The 23,622-nt window shown below is 45.9% G+C and overlaps 1 protein-coding gene across 2 annotated transcripts in view; it reads right to left on the bottom strand.

Moving 5' to 3' along the window:
• LOC144691812 (interferon-induced GTP-binding protein Mx-like) overlaps window positions 1-19,520 on the bottom strand; it is a 42,622-nt gene extending 23,102 nt beyond the window's left edge. For both annotated transcript variants that reach the window (XM_078560319.1, XM_078560320.1), the window contains exons 1-3: window positions 19,320-19,520; window positions 7,709-7,846; window positions 4,110-4,261 (exon numbers count right to left, since the gene is read on the bottom strand). In XM_078560319.1, the coding sequence (XP_078416445.1) occupies window positions 4,110-4,261; window positions 7,709-7,846; window positions 19,320-19,506 (477 nt within the window). In that variant the 5' untranslated portion in view covers window positions 19,507-19,520. The remainder of the gene's footprint in view (window positions 1-4,109; window positions 4,262-7,708; window positions 7,847-19,319) is intronic.
• Between the last annotated feature and the right edge of the window lie 4,102 nt (window positions 19,521-23,622).

Raw genomic sequence — 23,622 nt, 5'->3', positions numbered from 1 at the left:
GGGCACGCCCTCCTCCAGCGCCTCATAACCTTTGAAGAGCAGGCCATGGGTCTGTGCAGCAGTCAGGAGGCCAGGGCTGCTGGCGGCAACGAGGCTGGGGTCCAGCGACCAGGTATTTGAGGTCCACAGTCCCATCCACTCTGTCTGCCCACCATCCAAACCACTGATGGTTGCTGCAATTGTTAATGCTGCAACAATGCTCATTCACAGACTGAGACATTCTGACGTGTGGGTCATACAGAAGGGACCTTCATCCCCTTGAGGAATCGTGTCTTCACCACCTTCCAAAGTCACCTTATCCCATTTGTGACCACTATCACCATGGTCTCACATGCCATTGGATCGCTGCTGCACAGCCAAAGAGTTATTGCCTCTTAGGGGGTTTGGGGCCTCCTGCACCCTTTCAGCCAGTGCGCCCCACATTACTTTGTCCAAAAGGTCCTCAGCACCTCAGCTGTGAACCTCATGGCACTCAACTTAGATGAATACCACCACGTTACTCATCCCTGCGCCAAGGGTAGATGTTGCCTTCTACCCACCCGGTCTATGCCCCTCCTAACGGAATGAAGGCCAATAATGTGACCTGTCAATCTCCTGTGATCCACAAATGTCACAACTGTTTGCGATGTTTCCTCAGCCCCGGAACTATCCAGGCCAGCATGCATCCAGCTCAGATACCTCTGCACTCTCCCCACTCCTGTGGTTCATAACATGCCATGTGGCATTCCTGAGGCCATCTGACCAGCCTGTCTGCATGTGTGTTTAATGGTTGGGGCCCGTCTTGACTCTTTTCCACCTCACCAATGTTCTTCTCCTTAGGGTCTTGAAGGGTGAGCTACTTATGACGGTGGGATGGAAAGGGATGAAAGATTGAACTGAATGTACGCTAACTGATGCACTGTCCTTGTTGTTAATTTCAGCATCACCACCAGAGCGACCCACACCTCGACACCGCGGCCCCCTTCTCCGTACCTGAGGGGCAACATGTGCAACTTGTGGCATATCATTTCAGCCAGCCAGGCACCAGCGCAGACACACACACCTCGGTGGGGACTTTACCGTCGGCTAGAGTCCTGGGTCACAGTGGAGAGGGCACATCACGATCGTTGGAGGAGTTGGTAGGAGCAGAGAGTGCTGATGGCTCCAGCAGCAGGAGGGCTGCAGGGGATGAGGTACATGCTGAGTCCGGCACTGATGAGGTGCATCTGGAGTTGTCCCCATTGCAGCAGCTGCAGGACAGGCGGCAGGAAATGCGTTTGCATCTGGCAGGGTTGCATGAGGGAATGCTTCAGTTGTTCTCTGTGATGGAGGAATCCAGGCAGAGTGCACGTGAAGGTTTGACCCTCAGGGCAAAGCTTCAGGCTTCCTCCAATGAGAGATTGGCGACTCTCATAGAGGGACTTCAATCGAATGGAACATTTTATGATTGGGATACACTCTGACCTGCAATCCCTCACAGTGGTACTGGCCATGGGTGGTCATTCCCAATGTGGGAGATGTTGTGGACACCAAGCATTGGCACTCAGTGCCCATGCATCTGCAGTGAGCAGGGAGGTAGATTTGGACCTTACGTTGGCACAGCAGCTGCCTACCGTCGCTGTGAGCTCCTCTCAGGGCGCTCCGGATGAGGGCAGCAGCTCCCCTGCCCCTCTGCCAGTCAATGTTTCTTCCGTTGAGGCTGCGACAACTGGGGAGGTGCCAGTTCTGGAACTGGCCACTTTCTCCCAGGCGGGGCCATCACAGGCTTCACAGGCCAGAGGATGCCCGCCAAGGTAATTGAGGCCAATAGGACAGCAGAGTCAGCAGGCTGTCTCTCAAGCCACTCCGAGCGATGAGGTGGCACGTAGACGTAGCACCCGGAAACGTAAGCATAAGGCACCTTAGGCACTCCACAGGTATGTCACTGGTGATTTTGTACTGGCCTTAGAATAGGGACCCATATTTTTCTTATCGCAAAAGAGTGCAGTGTGCTTTTCTTTTGGACACAATAAAGCCCACCTTTGTTACCATGGCTGAGGGTCTATTGTTTATGGTGCATTTTTCTTTTTCACATATTTATCATGAGTGTTTGAGTGGACATTGATGTTTCTGTACTAAGCCCTTATTTGCAGTTGATCAGGTGGAAGATCTGGCACCTAAGTGCCACGTGTGGAAGCGCCAGGCAATGCTGTTCCTGCTGATCCATGTGTGTGGAGCGAGCTGAAAGTTCTTTGGATTAAATTGTCCCGGGTGTCCCTGCCTCCTTGGTGTAAACGCGGGTTGTCGTTCTGCCCCTCATCATCGCCCTGTGCTTCCTCATCCTCTGAGCCACTGCTGGATTCGTCATGTGCAGCCTCATCCAGGGCGCCAAGGTCTTCATCGTCAACTGCATCCCCCCTTTCCAGCGCAAGATTGTGCAGAGCGCAGCAGACTACCCCGATCAGAGAGACGCGATCTGGGGGGTACTGGAGTGCGCCCCCTGAGCGGTCCAGGCAACGGAAGTGCATCTTGAGAAGACCGATGGCTCTCTTCACCACAGCCCTTGTGGTGCCCTGGCTCCTATTGTACCTCTGCTCAGCTTCTGTTCTTGGACGGCGTACAGGCGTCATGAGCCACCTTCTGAGGGGATAGCCCTTGTCACCCAGCAGCCATCCATCCAGCCGGGCTGGAGCACTGAAGAGCCCCGGCACCTGGGAGTGTCTGAGGATGTAGGCATCGTGGGAGCTGCCTGGGTACCTTGCACAGACTTTTAGAATCAGCATCCTGTGATCACACACTATCTGCACGTTCATGGAGCGGAAGCCCTTCCTGTTGACGAAGGCACCGGGCTCACCTGCTGGCGCCTTGATGGCCACATGTGTACAGTCTATAGCACCCTGGACATGGGGGAAGCCAGCAATAGTCGCGAAGCCTCTGGCTCACTGTGTCTGACTTGCCTGGTCTAAGTGGATGAAGGTGGATACCCGTCTGAACAGAGCGTCTGTAACCTGCTTGGCACAAGTGTGGACAGCTGATTGGGAGACACCACAAAGATCACCCACCGAGCCCTGGAAGGAGCCTGAGGCATAGAAGTGGAGGGCAACTGTGAGCTTCAGAGCCGCTGGCATGGGGTGTCCACCCAAACAGTTAGGGGAGATCTCAGGGCCATTCATCTAACAGATATAGTTGACTGTCTCTCTTGAGAGTCAGAGCCTCCTTCGGCACTGCACCTCAGTCATATTGAGGGAGCTGATTCGCCAGCTGTATACCCTGGCAGCAGGATAGTGGCGTCGCTTGCGGCCCCTTGCACCTTGCACAACCTCTTGGCCCTGTGCCCCTTGTGCCTGCGCCTGGCCTCCCAAAGGTGGCTCCCTTGGAGGCTGATTGTCCAGTCCTGGCCTCCTCCTTGTTCTATCCCTCCCTTCCTCCTCAGGGGAGCTGCCTTCAGTGGAGAAGTCAGAACCCATACCCCAGGCTAAATGGAGGCCTCCAGAAAGCTGCAGGCACGAGAAAGATTACTGTCTGCAGACTGGTTTCAAAGTGCACAAGAAGCTCTTGGAAATCGATGTGAACTGCTAACAATCACACAGGCAACATTTAAAGACTTTCAGCAATTATAACTTCGTGTAAAACATGAACAACCCCTCTGAGTCCACATATCCCGACATTGCATGAGTTTTCTTAAAACATCTCCTACCTGCCTGCCCGTTGGGCCTGTGCGCCGACCCGAAGTTCACACGGGCCCCTCAAAATTCAGGACAATTGGCAAGTTAAGGGCCTTAATGAAGCCTTCAATTAATGGTGGGCGACTGAAATATCGCGATGCCACGTGCTGACGTCGGCACACTCGCGTGACATTTTAAGCACTGACGTGCGGGCTCCGCCACCCACACGTCTGCCGGAAAATTCTGGCCTATCTTTCTAACAGAAACTTACTTAACAGTTTAAAAACTAAAAGTTAATATCAAATATCAACCTTTTCCTTACAAAACTAGGCAGCCGCATGCAAGGAACGTATAGACCCGCTCGTACAGTTAGTACGTCCAATCTCTTATGATTAAAGGAGAGCTCCCTGCTATTTTACCAGCACCCCCACCAAAACAATGTAACAAGTTCAACACTGAGCTCCATCATTAGGTTTTTTTTTTTACCAGCTTTCCGATGTCTTGAGGTTGATTACCAATGGCAACCCTGGCGATTCCGGGCAAGTCGATTAATGTTAAGTCAGGGGCACTGCATGATTCAACTTGTAAACTGATGAGTTCCGAACTTATACTTGTGCACTCAGTAAGGGTGTCCTGGGCTGCAGGTAAAAAAAACATGTTTGTATCAGTTTCATCAGTCAGTCCATGTCCTTCACTTCATATAATTAACCAGATAACATCACATTCTGACTACTGAAACTGCCTTTTCCTTTAGAAAATTAGTATTTTTCTCTTATTTTCCTCCCTCAACAAAGAACAAACTAGCATTTATAAAATGTCTTTCATCATCTCGGGGCAGTCAGGAACACTTTAAAGCCAATAAAGTATCCTGAATTATAGTCACTATTGTAATGTAAGAAATGTGGCAACCAATTTGCATCACAGCATGGTCCCACTGACAGCAATGCCATAACAAGCAGTCAATGGTGTTGGCGGAGGGATAAACTTTGGGCAGGACACCGGGAAGAACACCATTCTGCTGTTTCTAGAAATAGTGCCATGGGATCTTTCACACTCACCTGAAGGGGCAACAGGGTCTTGGTTTAACATCTCATCCAAAAGACCATACCTCCAACAGTCCAGCACTCCCTCAACATCAACCTAGATGTCTGTGTTCAACCCTCTGGAGTGGGACACCAAACCTTCTGGCTCAAAGGTGAGAGTGGCCACTGTTAATCAGGGATGGCGTTTGTGCAGTAGTTAGAGATGACCTTGGTTCAGGAGGTCAGGATGTAGAATCAGTTTGGGTGGAGATGAGGAATTGTAGGGGAAAGAAATCACTAGTGGGAATGGTCGACAGGCTTCCTAACAGTAACCACAATGTAGGGCAAAGTATGTAAGAAGAAATATTGGTAATAAAGAGATTGCAATAATCTTGGGCGAGTTTAATCTACATATCAACTGGAAAAGTCAGATTGGCAGTAGTAGCCTGGATGAGGAGTTCATAGAATGCTTTCGAGATAATTTCTTAGAGCAGCACATCCTGGAACCAACCAGGGAGCAGGTTATATTAGAATTGGTATTGTGTAATGTGACAGGGTTAATTAATGACCTCAGAGTGAAGACACTCCTAGATAGCAGTGACCGCAATATGATTGAATTTTACATCCAGTATGAAAGGGAGAAGAGAGTGGGTCTAAGACTAACATTTTAAACTAAAATGCAGGCAACTAAGTGGGCATGAAACTGAGCTAGCTGAAGTTAACTCAGATACTCGATGAGGGGATAGATCAATAGAGAAGCAGTGGCAGACATTTAAGGGGATTTTTCAGAATACTCAGAATAAGTATATTCCTTATAAAGAAAAAATTTAAAAGAGAGGTCTCACCATCTGTGGTTAACTAAAGAAGTTAGGGAGAGCATCAAACTTAAGGAAAAAGCATATAACGGCACAAAGATGAGTGATAGTCAGATGATTGGTCAGGATATAAAGAATGGCAGAGAATGACTAAAAGGTTAATCAGGGAAAGAAATGAGAGTATGAGAGGATGTTAGCTAGAAATGTAAAAACGGAAAGCAAGTCATTGACATATTTAAACAGGAAACAGGTATTTAAAGGGGAAAAACATTAGGTAAAGTGAGTGTTGGTCCAATAGAGGGTGAGACTGGGAGCTAGTAGTAGATAATAAGGAAACGACGGATGAAATGGGTAAATGTTTTGCTTCTGTCTTCACTTAGAGGATATGAAAAGCATTCCAGTAATAGCTGTAAATCAGAAAGTGGAGGGGAGAGAGGAACTTGGTGAAATTACAATCACTAGGCAAGCGGTACTGAGCAAACTGATGGTGCTGCAGACTGGCCAGGTCTCCGGGTCCTGATGGACTTCATCCTAGGGTCTTAAAAGAGGTGGCTAATGAGGTAATAGATGCGTTGGTGTCAATTTTTCAAAATTCCCTAGATTCTGGAAAGTTGCCATCAGATTGGAAAGTAGAAAATAACCCCTCCAGTCAAGAGGGGAGGGAGGCAGAAAACAGGAAACTATAGGCCAGTTAGTTTGACGTCTGTCATGGGGAAGGTATCAGGGTCGATCATTAAAGAGGTTATAGCTGGGCATTTAGAAAAACACAAGGTAATCAGGAAGAGTCAGCAAGGTTTTGTGAAAGGGAAATCATGTTAGCCAATTTCTTAAAGTACTTTGAAGGAGTAACATGTGTTGTGGATAAAGGGGAGCCTGTAGACGTACAATACTTGGATTTCCAGAAGGCATTTGATAAGGTGCAAATCAAAGGTTCTTGTGGAAAGTAATAGTTCATGGTGTAGGGGTTAACATATTAGCTTGGATAGAGGATTGGATGCCTGGCAGGAAACAGAGTATATGCATAAATGGGTCTATGTCTGATTGGCAGGATGTGACTAGTGGGGTCCCGCAGGGGTCTGTGCTGGGGCCTCAAACTTTTACAATTTACATCAATGACTTAGATGAGGGGAGTGAAGACATGGTAGCTAAATTTGCAGACGACACAAAGATACATAGGAAAGTATGTTGTGAAGAAGGACATAAGGAGTTTGCAGACGGATATCGATAAGTTGAGAGAGTGGGCAAAAATCTGGCAGATGGAGTATAATGTGGGAAAAGTGAACTTGTTAATTTTGGCAGGAAGAATAAAAAAGCAGAGTATTATTTAAACAGAGAACAACTTCATAACTCCAAGGTGCAGAGGGATCTAGGTGTTCTTGTGCATGAGTCACAAATTAGTATGCAGGTACAGCATGTAATCAAGGAGGCTAATGGAATACTATCCTTTATTACGAGAGGGACTGAACATAAAAGTAAGGATGTTATGCTTCAGTTACACAAGGCATTGGTGGGACTGCATCTTGAATACTGAGTGCAGTTTTGCTCTCCTTATTTAAGGAAGGGTGTAAATGTATTGGAGGCTGTTCAGAGGAGGTTGATTAGATTGATACCTGGACTGAACAGGTTATCTTATGAGGAAATATTAGACAGACTGCGCTTGTTTCCATTGGAGTTTAGAAGAGTGAGGGGTGACTTGATTGAAGTATATAAGATCATGAATGATCTTGACAAGGTGGACGTGGAAAGGATGTTTCCTCTTATGGGTGAGTCCAGAACTAGGGGGCACTGCTTTAAAATTAGGGCCACCCTTATAGGATAAAGGAGAATTTTTTTCTCCCAGAGTGCAGTGGAGGTGGGGTCACTGAATATTTTTAAGGCAGAGGTAGATAGACTCTTGTTAGGCAAGGGAATCAAAGGTTATTGGGGTAGATGGGAGTGTAGAACTCAAAACACAAACAGATCAGCCATGATCTTATTGAGTGGTGGAACAGGCTCGAGGGGCTGAATGGCTTACTTCTGCTCCTATTTCATATATTCGTAAGTTCGCATGGTGCCATTGAACCATTGCTGACACTTTTACCCTAGCCTTTTGAAGGCAGGGACTCCTGATGGAATATGACTGCAACTCCTGTCTCCCTTTTCAGTGCATACACTGCTGACAGGGTGGATATAGATAAGGAAGCATATCTTTGCTGTCTAAAAGGGCCCTAATTGCATTAAAAAACATTCATTGCTATACTCCTGGTACCTTTAAGAATTTCATCTTCCACCTGACTTGTATGATCCAGTGTTCTACTGTAGTCTCTATAACTTATTTGTGCTTTCCATGGTTTATTCTTTTCAATCTTCTTTAGCTTCAACTCAAGAGGACACCTTGTCACAACGCCTGAAATAAAAAATGTAGATTCCTGGTTAATAAATGAATCAGTGGAAAATGTTCACTGGTTTGTGTTAGGACCACAGACGATGTTATTTGCTGAACAAGCCAAATCCCAGAGGGAAACTTGTCTTGCTGATCACAACACTTTTTTTTTGCATTTTGAAAAAGAGGGGAAAACTACTGATCCCAGAAGCATAGAATCCCAGTAGCACTTTTAGGGTTTTAAAATTAAAAGATTTATTAAACAGGAAAAAAAGCTTAAACACACAAGGTTAAAATTACACAGTTAAAAACAATCTTACAAAAAATTCCCCACAAAAATCCACTTGTTCACAAGTAAACTACTTGGCAAATGCAGCAAGACCTGGACAATATCCAGGCTTGGGCTGACAAGTGGCAAGTAACATTCACGCCCCACAAGTGCCAGGCAATGACCATCTCCAACAAGAGAGAATCTAATCATTGCCCCTTGATGTTCAATGGCATTACCATCGCTGAATCCCCCACTATCAACATCCATTGACCAGAAACTGAACTGGACTAGCCATATAAATACTGTGGGTACAAGAGCAGGTCAGAGGCTGGGAATCGTACGATGAGTAAGTCACCTCCTGACTCCCCAAAGCCTGTCCACCATCTACAAGGCACAAGTCAGGAGTATGATGGAATACTCCCCACTTGCCTGGATGAGTGCAGCTCCCACAACACTCAAGAAGTTGGATACCATCCAGGACAAAGCAGCCCGCTTGATTGGCACCCCATCCATTAACATTCACTCCCTCCACCTTTAAGACAAATATTGTAATGTATGGTCACATGATCTTAATATCCAATTGCAAAGTACCGTGGGTTATGTCTATGTGGGAGAGTCTTGAGTTAGTCACTGATGTGTAAAGACAGAGTTTTATGTTGGATGAGTACACAAGTGTAGCTGCAGAGTTTAGCTTGTAAATAAACAGCATCTTTTTATTCCAACAACGATCTCCTGCTGTTCTCTGTCTCCGTACCAATTCGGTCACCCCGAAACAAGTGTGCAACCCCAATCCTTTAGCCCCAACAAACCAAGGGCACTGGATCTAACAAACTGGGGTGGCAAGAGTAAAAGCATGAAAAACCACGGGAAAAAAAACGAGGTAAAAAGCAAGGAAAACTGAAGGAATCCAGAAGAACCGAAATCGGGTTGTACATCGCACGATAGTCGTAAATAAAAGAAAGTTTCCTTCAGGAGCATGATCCCCTCAGAGCAGGCCGCAATTTGGAAGAGCAGAGCCTTTCGATCTGACCTCGGGCGACTGGTTTCACTATGTTCTCCTTCCAGGTGAACAGCGTTGCAGGGGAGGAGAAGAAGTGTCCGATCCTTCTGTCTACGTGTGGGAGTAAGGCACACGGACTAATTTGGAATCTGTTGGCGCCCAGTACCCCGGGCTCGAAAAGTTTACGAATTGGTGAACCTCGTAAAGAATCCTTACCAGCCCAAGCCGTCAGTGACAATGCAAAGGTTTACATCTAACTCAAGGAATCGAGCTGCGGAGGAGACAATCGCTCAGTATGTGGCAAGTATGAAGCAATTAACTGAATATTGCGAGTTTGGCACGTTTATCAATGATTAAAATTAATTATTAATTTATGCTTAGAGGCCGTTTGGTGTATGGTATAAACAAAAATGTGATTCAGAAGAGATTGCTGGCTGAGAAAAATCTAGATTTCCAGAAGGCATTGGAAATCGCTCTTGCAATGGAAGGTGCAGTGCGAGACTCAGAAGCCATTCGAGGAGCGCAAAATGGCGCCGTCCTCCATGTTGGGCGGAGAGCCTCGACCAAAGAGAGCGCGAAAGTGCAGGGCTTTGTTCCGAAGCGGGAAGCAGCCACCGCTAGCAGACAAATTAAAAAGGATAATTTAGCAGCAAAAACATGGCATGACAGCTGACAGAGGTTGCCTCAGACAGCCCCGCAGTGAAAAACAGTTTTAAAAGATCGAACGTTTCTTCCGCCATCATATGGGCACCTCACGAGACATTGGCCAGAATCTTCGGGTCGGTGAGTAGGGGCAGGTCCCGCTCGCCGACGCGTAAAATGACACATGGCGGCGTGGGGTGTGTGTCCCGACATCACCGTGCGCCATTCAGATCCTTAGTTCAGCGGGCGCACACCGGAGTCAGCTGCATGTCCGCCGAACCGTCAAAGGCCTATTAAATATCATTTAAATATCAAGTAAAATAATTAACTGAGCTGCCCGTCCAACGCTCAGGCGGCCTTCGCATTTATCATGAAACCTCACCCACGGGCGGGATGAGGTTTCATGAAGGTTTTTAAAGTTTAATAAAATTTTAAAATAAAATTCATTGACACGTCCCAGCTCATGTGACACTGTCTCGAGGGGACATCTCTTAAAAATTTTATTTTTTTATTAAAATTTTTAAAAATCAAACTGATCTCCCTGAGGCAACTCTGTGCCTCAGGGAGATTTCTGCGCTCTTTCCCGCGCATGCGCTAAAGTGCGCAGGCCCGGACTCAGCCTCCTCCCCCAACCCGCAACAGGGAGTGCTGAGCGCTTCTGGGCGTGCGTCACACTGGGCGGGGGCCTTAATTGGCCCTCCCACGTAAAATGGTGGCATGCAGCCGATCCCGGGCGGCAATCAGCTGCGCGCCAGCCTGCGCCCGCTCCCACCCAATCCCCCTGACGAGGAGAAAATTCTCCCCATTGTAAAGATAGAATCAGGCAGACTTTCAGACAAAAGCATAAACTCAGTGAGATAAACAGTGTTGAAAAGCCTGAAGTAATAGATGCTGATATCTATTCACTGTATAACTTAAAGGTAGGAAGAACAGAGCCTATGTAACCATGAGAGTGAATGAGAAGCCTCTCAGATTGGAGGTGGATACCGGAGGAGCCACTACGGTGACTGGTGAACATACTTTCAAATGCCTGAATCATGGATAACACAAGCTGAATTTGGAAGAAACTAGCGAAAAATTGAAAACTTACACAAGAGAAGACACACAAGTCAAGGGCATATGTAAAGTCACAGTACATTACAGGTGTGAAATAGTGAGATTACCCTTGATGGTAATAGTAGGAGAGGGACCGAGTCTCCTCAGGCTGAAAGAAATTAAATTGGAATGGACTGATATCTTCTAACTAAGAACCAATGGGTTATCAGAGCTACTACAAAAATATGTCTCAGTTTTCCAAGAAGAACTTGGAAAAATTGAGGGACTACAAGCAGAAATTCATGTAGATCCAGGGGCAATACCAAGGTTCATGAAGGCCAGACCAGTACCTTATGCAACATGTGATAAGGTAGATTCTGAACTGGGCAGATTAGAATAATTGGGAGTGATACAACCTGTACAATTTTTAGAGTGGGCAGCTCCAATTGTACCTGTTCTCAAACCTGACTGAAGTATTAGAATATGTGGAGACTATGAATTAACAGTCAATAAAGTGGCGAAATTGGATAGACATCCCATGCCTAAAGTTGAAGATTTATACCCTAAACTGGCAAATGGAAAGTTACATGAAGTTAGATATGAGTCATGCCTGCCAGCAATTAGAGTTAGTCACCATAAATACACATAAGGGATTGTACCAATACATCCGTTTACCATTTGGCGTATCTTCTGCTTGCGCCATGTTCCAAAGAACCATGGGAAGTTTACTACAGGGATTGCCCCATGTTGTAGTTTATTTGGATGACGTTCTAGTGACTGGAGTCACTGAAAAGGGACATTTGAAGAGCTTGGAAGTAGTTCTGAAACGTTTTTCGCAGGTTGGTGCAGGATTGAAAAAGGAACAAGTGCACATTCCAGGCAAAAGATGTAACTTACCTAAGTCACAAGGTAGATTCACAAGGCCTACATCCAGTTGAAGAAAAAGGCGAAAGCCATTAGAGAAGCCCCAGTGCTAAGGAATACGTCTGAACTGAAATCATTCTCGGGGGTGATCAATTATTATGGACGCTTCTTGTCTAATTTATCGGCATAACTGGCACCCCTGTATTAGTGCTCAAGAAAAAACCAGAGATGTTCATGGCAAACACCACAAGAAGAAGCTTTCACAAAAGTGAATAAGTTGTTACAATCTTCCACACTGCTAGTACATTTTGACCCAAAAAAAGGTATTGATATTAACGTGTGATGCCTCACCTTATGGAGTGGGAGCTATGCTTTCCCATCGAATGGATGATGGATCAGATTGACCTACAGGATATGTGTCGGGAACACTTAGTACTGCAGAGAAAAAGTCCTCACAAATTGAAAAGGAAGGCCTGGCGATTTTTTTGGTGTTAAAAAGTTTTATCAATATGTGCAAGGTCGTCATTTTACAAACATAACAGACCACAAGCCATTATTAGGACTATTCAGTGAAGACAAGGCTTTACCTCCTATAGCCTCAGCAAGCGTACAAAGATGGGCGTTGATCTTATCAGCGTATGAGAATGCTTTTATTCACTGACCCGGAAGTCAAATTGCAAATGCAGGTGCATTCATTTACCCTGGCAATTAAAAGATGAGGATGTTCCAATTCCTCAGGAGTACGTCTTGCTGTTGAATTTCCTGGACTCACCGCCGATATGCGCTAAACAAATTAACAAATTGAAGACTGGACAAACCGAGATCCAGTCTTATCCAAAGTGAGAAATCAAGTTCTTTGTGCTTGGTCACAAACACAAGGGAAAGAGTTTTCCCGTTGCCGAGCGGGGGGTGGGGCCCACTCACTGACGTGTAACGTGACGCGCGGTGACTTTAGGCGTGCGTCCCGACATCACCGTGTGTCATTTAGATTTTCAGTTCGGCGGGCGCGCAGCCAGCTGAACTGTCAAAGGCCTATTAGGGCCTGTTAAAAACTAATTAAAACAATTAAATGTTGCTGCCCGTCCAACCTTAAGGTTGGCAGGGGGCAAGCAAAGAGCCCAGGCGGCCTTCGCATTTTTCATGAAAACCTCATCCACGGGCGGGATGAGGTTTCATGAAGTGTTTTAAGATTCAATAAAAGTTATTTTAAAAACTCGTCGGCATGTCCCATTGACACTGTCACATGAGGGGGCATGTTTCAAAAGTTTTCTTTTCCTTTATTTAAATTTTAAAACCTTAAACTGATCCCTCTGAGGCACCTCTGCAGGCCCCAACTCCGGGGATCCCCCCCCTCCTGCCTGCACGGGAAGCGCTGAGTGTCGCGCTGGGTGGGTCTTCATTGGCCCGCTCACATAAAATGGCGGCGCGGACCCGATTCGGGGCGCTGATCGGGTTTGCGCTCGCTCCCGCCAGCCCCCGCACAACAACGCCTCCCCCCACCGACAGGAGGAAAATACAGCCCAAGAATCTGCTGAACTGAAACCGTGGGCAGCATTTCCCCCCCGTTAGGGGGTGGGGGGGTGGGAGGTGGGAGTGCAGGACCGGGCATGGGCTTCTGATCGGCGCCCCCAAGTCGGAGGCGTGCCGCCATTTTAAGGCCTGTGGGCAGGCCTTAATTAGCGTGATGTCCACCAGGAAGTGCTAATTGCTCCCTGTGCGGGCAGGAGGGGAGGGGTGGGGGAGGGGGGAGGGGGATTCCCTCAGCTGGGAGTGTGCTCTTTCGCGCATGTGTGCAGAAGAGTGCACAGATTCTCCCTGAGGCTAAGTGCTGTCTCAGGGAGATCGGCTCACATTTTAAACTTTAAATAAAGCTGAGAAAAAAATTTCCTTGCCATGTCCCCTCATGTGACACTGCCACATGAGTTGGGGCATGTCCATAACTTTTATTTGAAAATATCGAGAGATTTTAAATCCTCCTGAAACCTCATCCCGCCGGTGGATGAGGCTTCATGCTTTTTCAGAAGCCCGTCTGGGCTCCCAGCCTGCCCGCCAACAACAAGGTTGGATGGGCAGATCCATCAATGACGTCAAGTACTTTGTTAATGGCCTTAACAGGCCGTTGACAGGTCGGCGGGTGCGCAGCTGACTCAGCTGCGCACCCGCCGACCTGAGAATGTGAATGACGCGGGGTGATGTCGGGACGCCCGCCCAACGTTGGCGAGTGGGTGCTGCCCCCCGCTCGCCGACCGGAAGATACAGCCTCGTATATTTCCAGAGAAGTTATGAGATAACTAGCCAAGAGGGTATTTTATTCTGGGGAGCTTGAGTGATCATTCCTCCAAAAGGATGAAAACCCTTGTTATCTAAATTTCACAGAGCACATCCCGGAATTTCCAAAATGAAGGCAATAGCACATAGCTGTATGTGATGGCCGGGAATGGATGGAGAACTAGAAAACCTAGGTGAGAAGTAGTTTACAGTGTTAACACGTGCAAACGTTACCCTCAACAGCCTCGTTATACTCCTGGGACTGGCCAGGAAGGTCATGGGTACGAGTACCCATTGATTATGTGGGACCTTCTATGGGAACAATGTTGCTCGTTATCATAGACGCTCATTCAAAATGGATGGACACATACGAAGTGAGGTCACCCACATCTTCAGCGACAGTAGACAAGCTACGACAAAGCTTCACTATAAATGGATTACCTGAAGAGCTAGCGTCAGGTAATGGAACAGTATTCACAAGTGCTGAATTTAACCAATTTACAAGCCTTAATGGTATTGTTCATCTGAAAACATCAGCATACCACCCTTCTTCAAATGGACTCACCGAGAGAGTTCAGGTGTTCAAATCTGGTTTGAAGAAATTATCTGGAGATTCGTTAGCAACTAAATTAGCATGATTTCTTTTCCATTATAGGACCTCCCCTCATTCGACAACAGGTCACACCTGCGGAATGGTTGATGAGCCGCCATCTCCGGTTGAGACTGAGCCTAATCATGCCAAACTTGTGGGGGGAGATAGAAAGGTGGCAGGAAAGTCAGAAAATAGGACATGATTGTCACAGTCGGGACAGAACATTTAACGTAGGAGAGAAGGTATTTGTGAAAAATTTTAGAGAAGGAAGGACCGGCATGATTGTTCATGAAATAAGTGCTGTAATGGGACCGCTTTCCTACCACGTGAAGGTTGGAGATCGAATAGTAAGGACACATGTGGATCACATGCAAAGTAGGGAAACCAAATATCCAGGATTGATTCCACCGGTGCTCAAGACTGGATCAACATTTCCTGTTGAAAGAATTCAACCAAGTACAAATGTATTTGAAAGGCCGACTGTACCTGAAACAGTCAAAGAAACAAATTCACTGGTACCTGCTGTAGATCCTGATGCTCGGGTGCCTTCAGAAAGGGAGATTCCAAAGCAAACTTCAGAAGCTGTAGAGCTGAGACATTCTACCCCCAGAGAGACTGACTTTGTAAATAATTGATTTGTGTAAATTACTTTAATATATTGAAAAATTGTAGAATGTATTTTTCAGTAAAGGGGGAGGGATGTAGTAATCTGATGTGCAATATACCTTTAAGACAAGTATTGTAATGTAAGGCCACATGGACCTATTGTCCAATAGCAGAGTAGCGCGGGCTACCTCTATGTTGGAGTGTCTTGAGTTAGTCACTGATGAGTGAAGACAGAGTTTTATGTTGTGAGCACTCAAGTGTAGCTGCAGAGTTTAGTTTGTAAATAAACAGCATGTGTTTATTCGAAAAGTGATCTCCTGATGTTCTCTGTCTCCATGCCAACTCAGTCACACTGAAACAAGTGTGCAACCTGAATCCTTTAGCCCCTACAAATCAAGGGCACTGGATCCAATACACCCCATCCACAACATTCACTCCCTCCACCACCAACGAACAGTGGCAGTGATGTGTACCATCTACAAGATGCACTGCAGAAACTCACCAAGGCTCCTTAAGCAGCATCTTCCAAATCCATGGCTGCTACTATCTAGGGCAGCAGACACATGGGAACACCACCATTTAGAAGTTCCCCTCCAAGCCACTCACCATCCTGACTTGGAAACATATTTCCGTTCCTTCACTGTCACTGGAAATCCTGGAACTCCCTCCCTAACAGCACATGGGTGTACCTATACCACATGGGCTGCAGGGGTTCAAGAAGGCAGCTCACCACCACATTCTCAAGGGCAACTAGGGATGGGCAATAAATGGTGGCTTAACCAGAGACGCCCACATCCATAAATGAATTTAAAAAAACTCCCTTATAGATTTTAACCATAAAATCTAATAATATTATCAAAGGTAAAAACTGCTGCTACTTTAATAAAGTATACCACATGACTTCTGACTCTCTTCCACTCTGCTGTGGAACCAAAGGAAGTTCAGAACCTGACTGCTTTCTGAAAACAAAGACTTTTCTGGCTTGAAACTGGGTGGCTGCTTCAAATTCACAACTTTTCGCAGCACAGAGCTGGTCTCAGGACATCTCCCCCAAACAGCCACCTCAACTAAACATCTTCCCTTAAATATTCTTTGCTCCTTCGATCTTAGACTCCATTGTTCTAAGCACCTCTTTGAACTCAATTTTTCCAAAATATAGAAGTCTTTCATGTTTTTCCTATTGTGTCCACTTTTGGGTCAAATAAAATTTAAAAATCTTCCCTTGTTTACCTGTGAAACCATTGTAAGGTGTAAAAGTCCCTGGTCACTTCCCTTTGAAATTTAACAGCTGAAAATTCAATTCCTTACCTATCACCTAACGTAAACTTTAAAAGCCAAACTATTTACTCGTACATTCAACTTCACCATAGCCTCTTATTACTAATGCATGCATCTAGCACCTTTACCTTTCATCTCTCTGCTCCCACAGACAAGTTGTCTTTACTAACCTTCCCCCCAGTTTAATTACACACACACACACACACACACATACACTCTCATAGCCCTCTTTACAGAATACCATCATATTCCCAAAAATATTTTAAAAATTAACATCCATCATCACATTTGCTAGACACTGTCATTGGATATCAATCAGGCACATGTCTCGCATGTGTAAGGCTGCAATTACAGTTTAAGCATGCTTGGAGTCTTTCTAACTTTGAAAGTAGGAATAGGATCATTGTCAAGCAGCATCATGAGCAATAAGTGAGCAGGAGTGATACAGAAAATAAATGGCAATAGGTTCCTGACTGTTAATTGGGGAGCAGTATACTGAGGAGCTTGTCTCATAAAGGATAATGGATGCTGGCAGTGAATTACATGTAAGGTAATGGGTTTCTGTAAATTTAATGGAGGATAATCCTAGTCCAAATATATGGACGGACACTGTCTGTCTGTGAGGTGCGTGGAGAATGATCAACATTTGTCAGCGAGCTCCACAGGAAGATGGGAAAGTACAGGACTAGAAAAGCCTCTGCAGTCTATGTGGCCAGACCCAAAAATTAATACCTCTCAACCACTCACTCCTTATTAATTATGTGGAGAATCACAGCAAAACAGGCATGGTGGTAACTCTGACTTCCAGCAGAGAAAGGCAGGAAACTAAATCCCATGGAGGTGGTTATTTAAACAATTGGAGTGTGGAGGCCTGTCTCTGCTCCGGCACAATCGGGTGTCCAAAAATGCTTCATGGAGCTTTTGGATTGTAGTCACTGTGTACACATCAGCCTCAATACATCTGCTTCTTTATTACATTAAATAACTCAATCAAGTTAGTGAAAAATGACCTTCCTTTAACAAATCAGTCCTGACGTTCATTTATCAATATAAAGTTTTACGAATATCAATTAGTTTCAATAATTGGATTATTGTCTCTAAAACTTTTCCTGCCGTTGACTTTAGACTGACTGACCTGTAGTTGTTGAGTTTATCCCTCTCGAATGTTCATCTGAACAGGTGTGTGACATTTGCAATTCTCCAGTTCTCTGAATCTCTCCCATATCTAATGGGCATTGGAAGGTTGCGACCAGAGCTTCTGTAATTTCCCCCCTTATTTCTCAGCAACCTAAAGATGCATCCAATCTAGATGGCTTTTCTGCTTTTGAGTCCTTCCAACCCGTTTAAGTACTTCCTCTTAATCTATTTTTCATCATGGCTAATAACTCTATTATCCCCTCCTTTAATGTGATATTTGCAGTGTTCTCTTCCTTAGTGAAGACAGATGTAAAATATTTATTTGGTATCTCAGCTATGCCCCCTTGGCTCCACAAGAAGATCTCATTTTTGGACTCTAATGGATACCACTGTTTTCTTGGCTGTCCTTTTCCGATTGCTTATAAAAGGCTTTCAAGTTCCTCTTTATGTTGGCCCCTGGCCTATTCTCATACACCAGCTCTTTGCCACGGGCGGGATGAGGTTTCATGAGGGATTTTAAATGTTAAAATAAAAGAAATTGACATGTCCCAGCTTATGTGACATGAGGGGACATGTCAGGATTTTTTTTTTTCACACTTCTGAAAATTTTTGAAACTTCCAGCGATCTCCATGAGGCGGCACTTTGCCTCAGGTACATCTGTGCGCGCGAAAGAGCGCACTCCTGGCTCAGGGGATCCCCCGCCACCCGCACAGGGAGCGCACAGCGCTTCCCAGCGGACGTCATGCTGGGCGGGCCTTAATGGGCCTGCCCACGTAAAATGGCGGCGCACCCCTGACCGGGGGCACCAATTGGGAACCCGCCCGCCTGCGCCCGCTCCTGTATATTCCCCCCGATTTGGGAGGGGGGGGGGTGGAAATGTTGCCATATATCTTTAGCCATCCAGGGGTCTCTAGATTTAGATGCCCTGCCATTCCCTCTGTACTCAAACTATGTCGCCTTTGCAGGTCCCCGGTTGCTCAATTGACGTTTTGCCTGCAATTCTATTCCGCCTGGACCAGATCCCTTTCCAACTCACATGAAATTAGCCCTCATCCAATTAAATGCTCCCACACCTGAATGTTCTTTATCCTTTTCCATAACTACTCTAAACCTACTGATAGTATGACCATTCTTCCACAAAATCTCCCTGACTGTAACATGCTCAGTTGCCCTACTTTGTTCCCCAGAATGAGATCCAGCGCTGCTTCCTTCCGCTGGAAACATACTCTTCATGAAGGTTGTTGTGTACACATTTCCCGAATTCTTCTTCCACTTTGCCTTTATGATACTATCCAAACTGAAAATCCCAATTATCCCTAAAGTATGCTTCTTGCATCAGCGATACTCTTCATCTTAAGGCACCTTCTCCCATTATCTCTAAAAGCCCCAGAACTTCTGATATTGTAAAGGGCAGATGGATTAGACAGAGAAAAAATATGCACAATATTCTATAATAAATAAAAGCAAAATACAGCGGATGCTGGAAATCTGAAATAAAAACTGAAAGTGCCGGACAAGCTCAGCAGATCTGGCAGCATCTGTGGAGAGAGAAACAGAGTTAACATTTCGAGTCCGTGTGACTCTTCTTCGGAGGTAAAGAGAAGTAGAAATGTGATGGATTTTATACTGTTTAAAGGGGAGTGCAGCAGGTGGAGCAGAATAGAAGGTCCGGGGTAGGTGGGAGCTCAGGGAGAGATGGACGAAGATGCCATGGACACGAGACAATGGGAGTGTTAATGGTAGTGTTAAAGGTTAAAGAAGGTGCTGATTGTGACATAAAGGTAAGCACAATATTCTTCTTACCAGTGCCCCTGGGAAGGCCCACGTCAGACAGCATCTCCAGCACAGAGCTTTTCCCCGAGCTCTGGTCTCCAATCACAGCGATGGTGGGTAGAGAAAACTCCTTATCTATACCCATTGATCTCATCTCATCAATGACATTAATGTAAGTACGAACTTTATCCTCATACTTATCGCAAAAGATAGCCATTTTTTGAAGAGCAAACACTCTGTGGAAAGAAAGCAGATTTTCCAATTAACGTACACCGTGTTAGTTGCTCTGAACCAATCACCATGTGAAGTCCAGGTTTGACTTGCCCATTGGCCTGTGAAACCCACCCTGTTTCCATTGTGTGGGTATTGGATATTTCCCAACGAATGGGACCTCTGGTTCTTTGATCGAGAGGAGGAGAAATCTTGGATTTCTCTTCAAACAAACATTTTTATTGACCACAAAACCTTTTCTGGTTCACTGCTTCACTAGTTCCCACTGGATTAGAAAGAGTGAAAATAAGCACAAAATTCTTCTTATAGCGCAGTGCCCCTGGGAAGGGTCAGGTCAAAGAGCATTTCCAGCACAGAGCTTTTCCCCGAGCTCTGTCTCCAATCACAGCAATGGGTGAGGACACACAGACACACTAATGTTATGTTTTTATAGATTCATGTGTACGAGCAATCATGTTATAAAAACATATCAATAATTAAGCCCAATGGTGCCCCTCCAGCCCTGACCCTGCCGAAGTTTATAGAGTCACTGGGAGGCATCTGAAAGCGGAATCTCTGTGGCAATAATAATGATATCGTTCCCAGTCCTGCATCAAAATCCTCCGCCTAACTCTAGTGCCAGTAGTTTTCAACAACAAGCTTTCATCTATATTGACTAATAATATTGTTCTTAGATAACTGTTCTAAAGTTTTATGTTAAATACAATACCTGTGGATATTACAACCATCAGATTTGATCCTCATAGGCTTCCTTCAAGGTAATGGACTTCCAACTGACCCGAGAGCTCTAACTTTTGGAAAGAGAATGCTCATTCTTTATATTACTTGATTGCCTTGGGCTGCAGGTACATAACTTTGTTCTTACCTCCTCGTCATTAAAAACAAAAACAAAAATACCTGGAAAAACTCAGCAGGTCTGGCAGCATCTGTGGAGAGGAACACAGTTAACGTTTCGAGTCCGAATGACCCTTCAACAGAGCTAAGTAAAAATAGAAGAGAGGTGAAATATAAGCTGGTTTAAGGAGGGGGCGGGGGGGGGGGACCAGCTTATATTCTATTTTTACTTAGCTCTGTTGAAGGGTCATTCAGACTCGAAACGTTAACTGTGTTCCTCTCCGCAGATGCTGCCAGACCTGCTGAGTTTTTCCAGGTATTTTTGTTTTTGTTTTGGATTTCCAGCATCCGCAGGTTTTTTTGCTTTTATCCTAGTCATTAACCCCATCTGTATGCTAATTCTGTGTTAACTGACCTCAGAGGTACTGCAGTGGTTACTTCACCTTTTATCTAAATTGTGTAACAGTTTGTCCCTGTTATACAATTTACATTGTAAGGTTGCATTGCCTGAGTACAATTTTATTACAGCTGGTGCCAGGAAGTCTGTTTAGTTCCTAGCTTGAGGCAAAATTAAATCACTTTCATGGTCATTATAAAAAATTATCATATTATGGTCACATTCCTAGAATCTCCTTCACTACAAGGTTATTAATTAATCCTCTCTTATTGTACAATATTAGATCCAAATTGGTCTATTTCCTAGTTGGTTCCTCCACATACTGATCTATAAAACTGTCTTATATACATTTTATGAACTAATCCTCCACATTATTTCTGCAAGTTTGGTTTGCCCAGTCAATGAAGATTAAGGTTCCCCTTTATTACTATATTGTCCTTATTACACGCGCCTCTAGTTGCCTGGTTTATATGTTGCCCTAGCTACACTACAACTGCTCTTTGAGGGTCTAGAAACAACTCTGACCAATATTAAAACAAAAACAGAATTACCTGGAAAAACTCAGCAGGTCTGGCAGAATCGGCGGAGAAGAAAAGAGTTGACGTTTCGAGTCCTCACGACCCTTCAACAGAACACAGTTGTGTTGAAGGGTCGTGAGGACTCGAAACGTCAACTCTTTTCTTCTCCACCGATGCTGCCAGACCTGCTGAGTTTTTCCAGGTAATTCTGTTTTTGTTTTGGATTTCCAGCATCCGCAGTAGTTTTTTGTTTTTAATCTCTGACCAATGTTTATTGCCGAATTCACTAAGGTAAGGAACCGCAATTGTCAATGGACATCAAGTCAATGATGCCGAAATGAAAGCAGTGATAGTCATGTACACTTAGAATTCCTGATGATCGATTAGGTCATCATTGGGAGGTTCATCTTACTGCTAGACTTATTGAAAAGTAAGTTTTATTCCTTGCGCTGCTGTGCAGAGACCGGGGCAGTTGGAGGGTATTTAATGATGGCAAACTGGGCAGTTTCGATGAGTTGTGGAGGGCACAGAATACAAAGTGAGGATGTGAAAGCCCCCAGCAGCATAATTGTTTTTAAGAAGTTTCAAATGTGGCTATATCCGTTTTCTAAACACTTTGGAAAGTGATCACGACGATGAATTTGCTCACAGGAAAAATGTCACAGCGGCTGGAATAAGAAGAAATTGTGCATCGCAAAAGCATTGAGTAACTTGGTAACTAAACGTACACAAACAAATGAGTGAGCTCTCAAGAACAAAACATGCCTTGCTGTAATGAAAACTTACCTTATTGGAAAATGCTCTTGGTACAGATTTCCTTTTCCTTCAAATCAATGAATCTTTTACCGGTTAAAGTCTGGTCCGTGGTTCACCACCCGGTAAACCGGATTAAAATGACTCGCTGGGCTGCGCCTCGCAAATTTCTATCTTTTGGTGACGATTCCTGTGCAGTTCCACTTTCTATTCACATTTGGGAAAATCCACTTCGCAGATGGGTTACTTCAATAAAGGGGGGAAGAAAAAAGTCTTGATGTAACAGACAAATAAATCGAGGCCAAAATCTCAGCCAGTCCAGCAGCTATTGGGAGAGAGAAACAGGGTTAACGTGTTGAGCTGAATATTGCTCAACGAAAATGATTAATTGAAAATGACAAGTTAATGACCCTTTTCGTGTTTATTGCAAACAAGTTTGGGCAACTTATGATTTTGAGTAGGTGTCATTGGGGAGACATTCCTCCCCCGGACAGGGGGGGGCGGGGAAACGGGATGTGCAGGGGGGGAGGTGCAGGGGGGTATGTGCATGGGGGGTATGTGCAGGGGGGGTATGTGCAGGGGGGTATGTGCAGGGGGGGATGTGCAGGGGGGGAGGTGCAGGGGGGGAGGTGCAGGGGGGGAGGTGCAGTGGGGGGAAGTGCGGGGGGGTGAGGTGCAGGGGGTGAGGTGCAGTGGGGGAGGTGCAGGGGGGGGAGGTGCAGGGGGGGAGGTGCAGTGGGGGGAGGTGCCGGGGGGAGGTGCAGGGGGGGAGGTGCAGTGGGGGGAAGTGCGGGGGGGGGAGGTGCAGGAGGGGAGGTGCAGGGGGGGAGGTGCAGGGGGGGGAGGTGCAGTGGGGGGAGGTGCCGGGGGGAGGTGCAGTGGGGGGAAGTGCGGGCGGGGGAGGTGCAGGGGGGGAGGTGCAGGGGGGGAGGTGCAGGGGGGGGAGGTGCAGGGGGGGGAGGTGCAGTGGGGGGAGGTGCAGGGGGGGAGGTGCAGGGGGGGGAGGTGCAGGGGGGGGAGGTGTAGTGGGGGGAGGTGCAGGAGCGGGTGCAGGAAGTGTGGGCACAGGTGGGAGTTCCGCCCACGTCATTTTATACATCAGCGAGCTGGCCCCACCCCCCACTCGCCGCCCCCGCCCCCCTCTCGCTGACCTCAGTATCCTGCCCCCCTGGTGGGCTATTGCATTTTGTTCTCTGTAAGAATTCCCATTTGGTTCCCATGTGGAAACTCCCAGGCACTCAGTTCAGTTTGGGATTGTTCTAGTTTGCTGTTTGATGAGGTGCATTGGCTGTTTTCCTTCCATGGTGATGGACACAATAAAGAGTTGTTAGCCCTGCAGTAATAATGCAATGACTCCCAAAACTGTGAATGACTTTTAACAAATGGCTTGTGCATGCTCCTGGCACAACTGTTTTCAATTAACCTCCAGGGTCTTTGTGAAGGCTTGCGAGTTATACTTCCCACTAGCCGGAGAGAGTGGGACTAGTCCGTTGTCAATCTCTAGTCAGGTAAACAGGAAAGAGGGTCTTACAATAGGCTTAAAACACTGAGATAAAGACAAAAAGCTAAAAGCTACTGCGGATGCTGGAAATCCAAAACA

This window comes from Cetorhinus maximus, chromosome 16, assembly GCF_964194155.1.
Source record: "Cetorhinus maximus chromosome 16, sCetMax3.hap1.1, whole genome shotgun sequence".
In the NCBI taxonomy this organism is placed as follows: domain Eukaryota; kingdom Metazoa; phylum Chordata; class Chondrichthyes; order Lamniformes; family Cetorhinidae; genus Cetorhinus; species Cetorhinus maximus.
The sequence above is the reverse complement of the archived record's forward strand: the minus strand, read 5'-3'. Positions and strand labels throughout refer to the sequence as shown.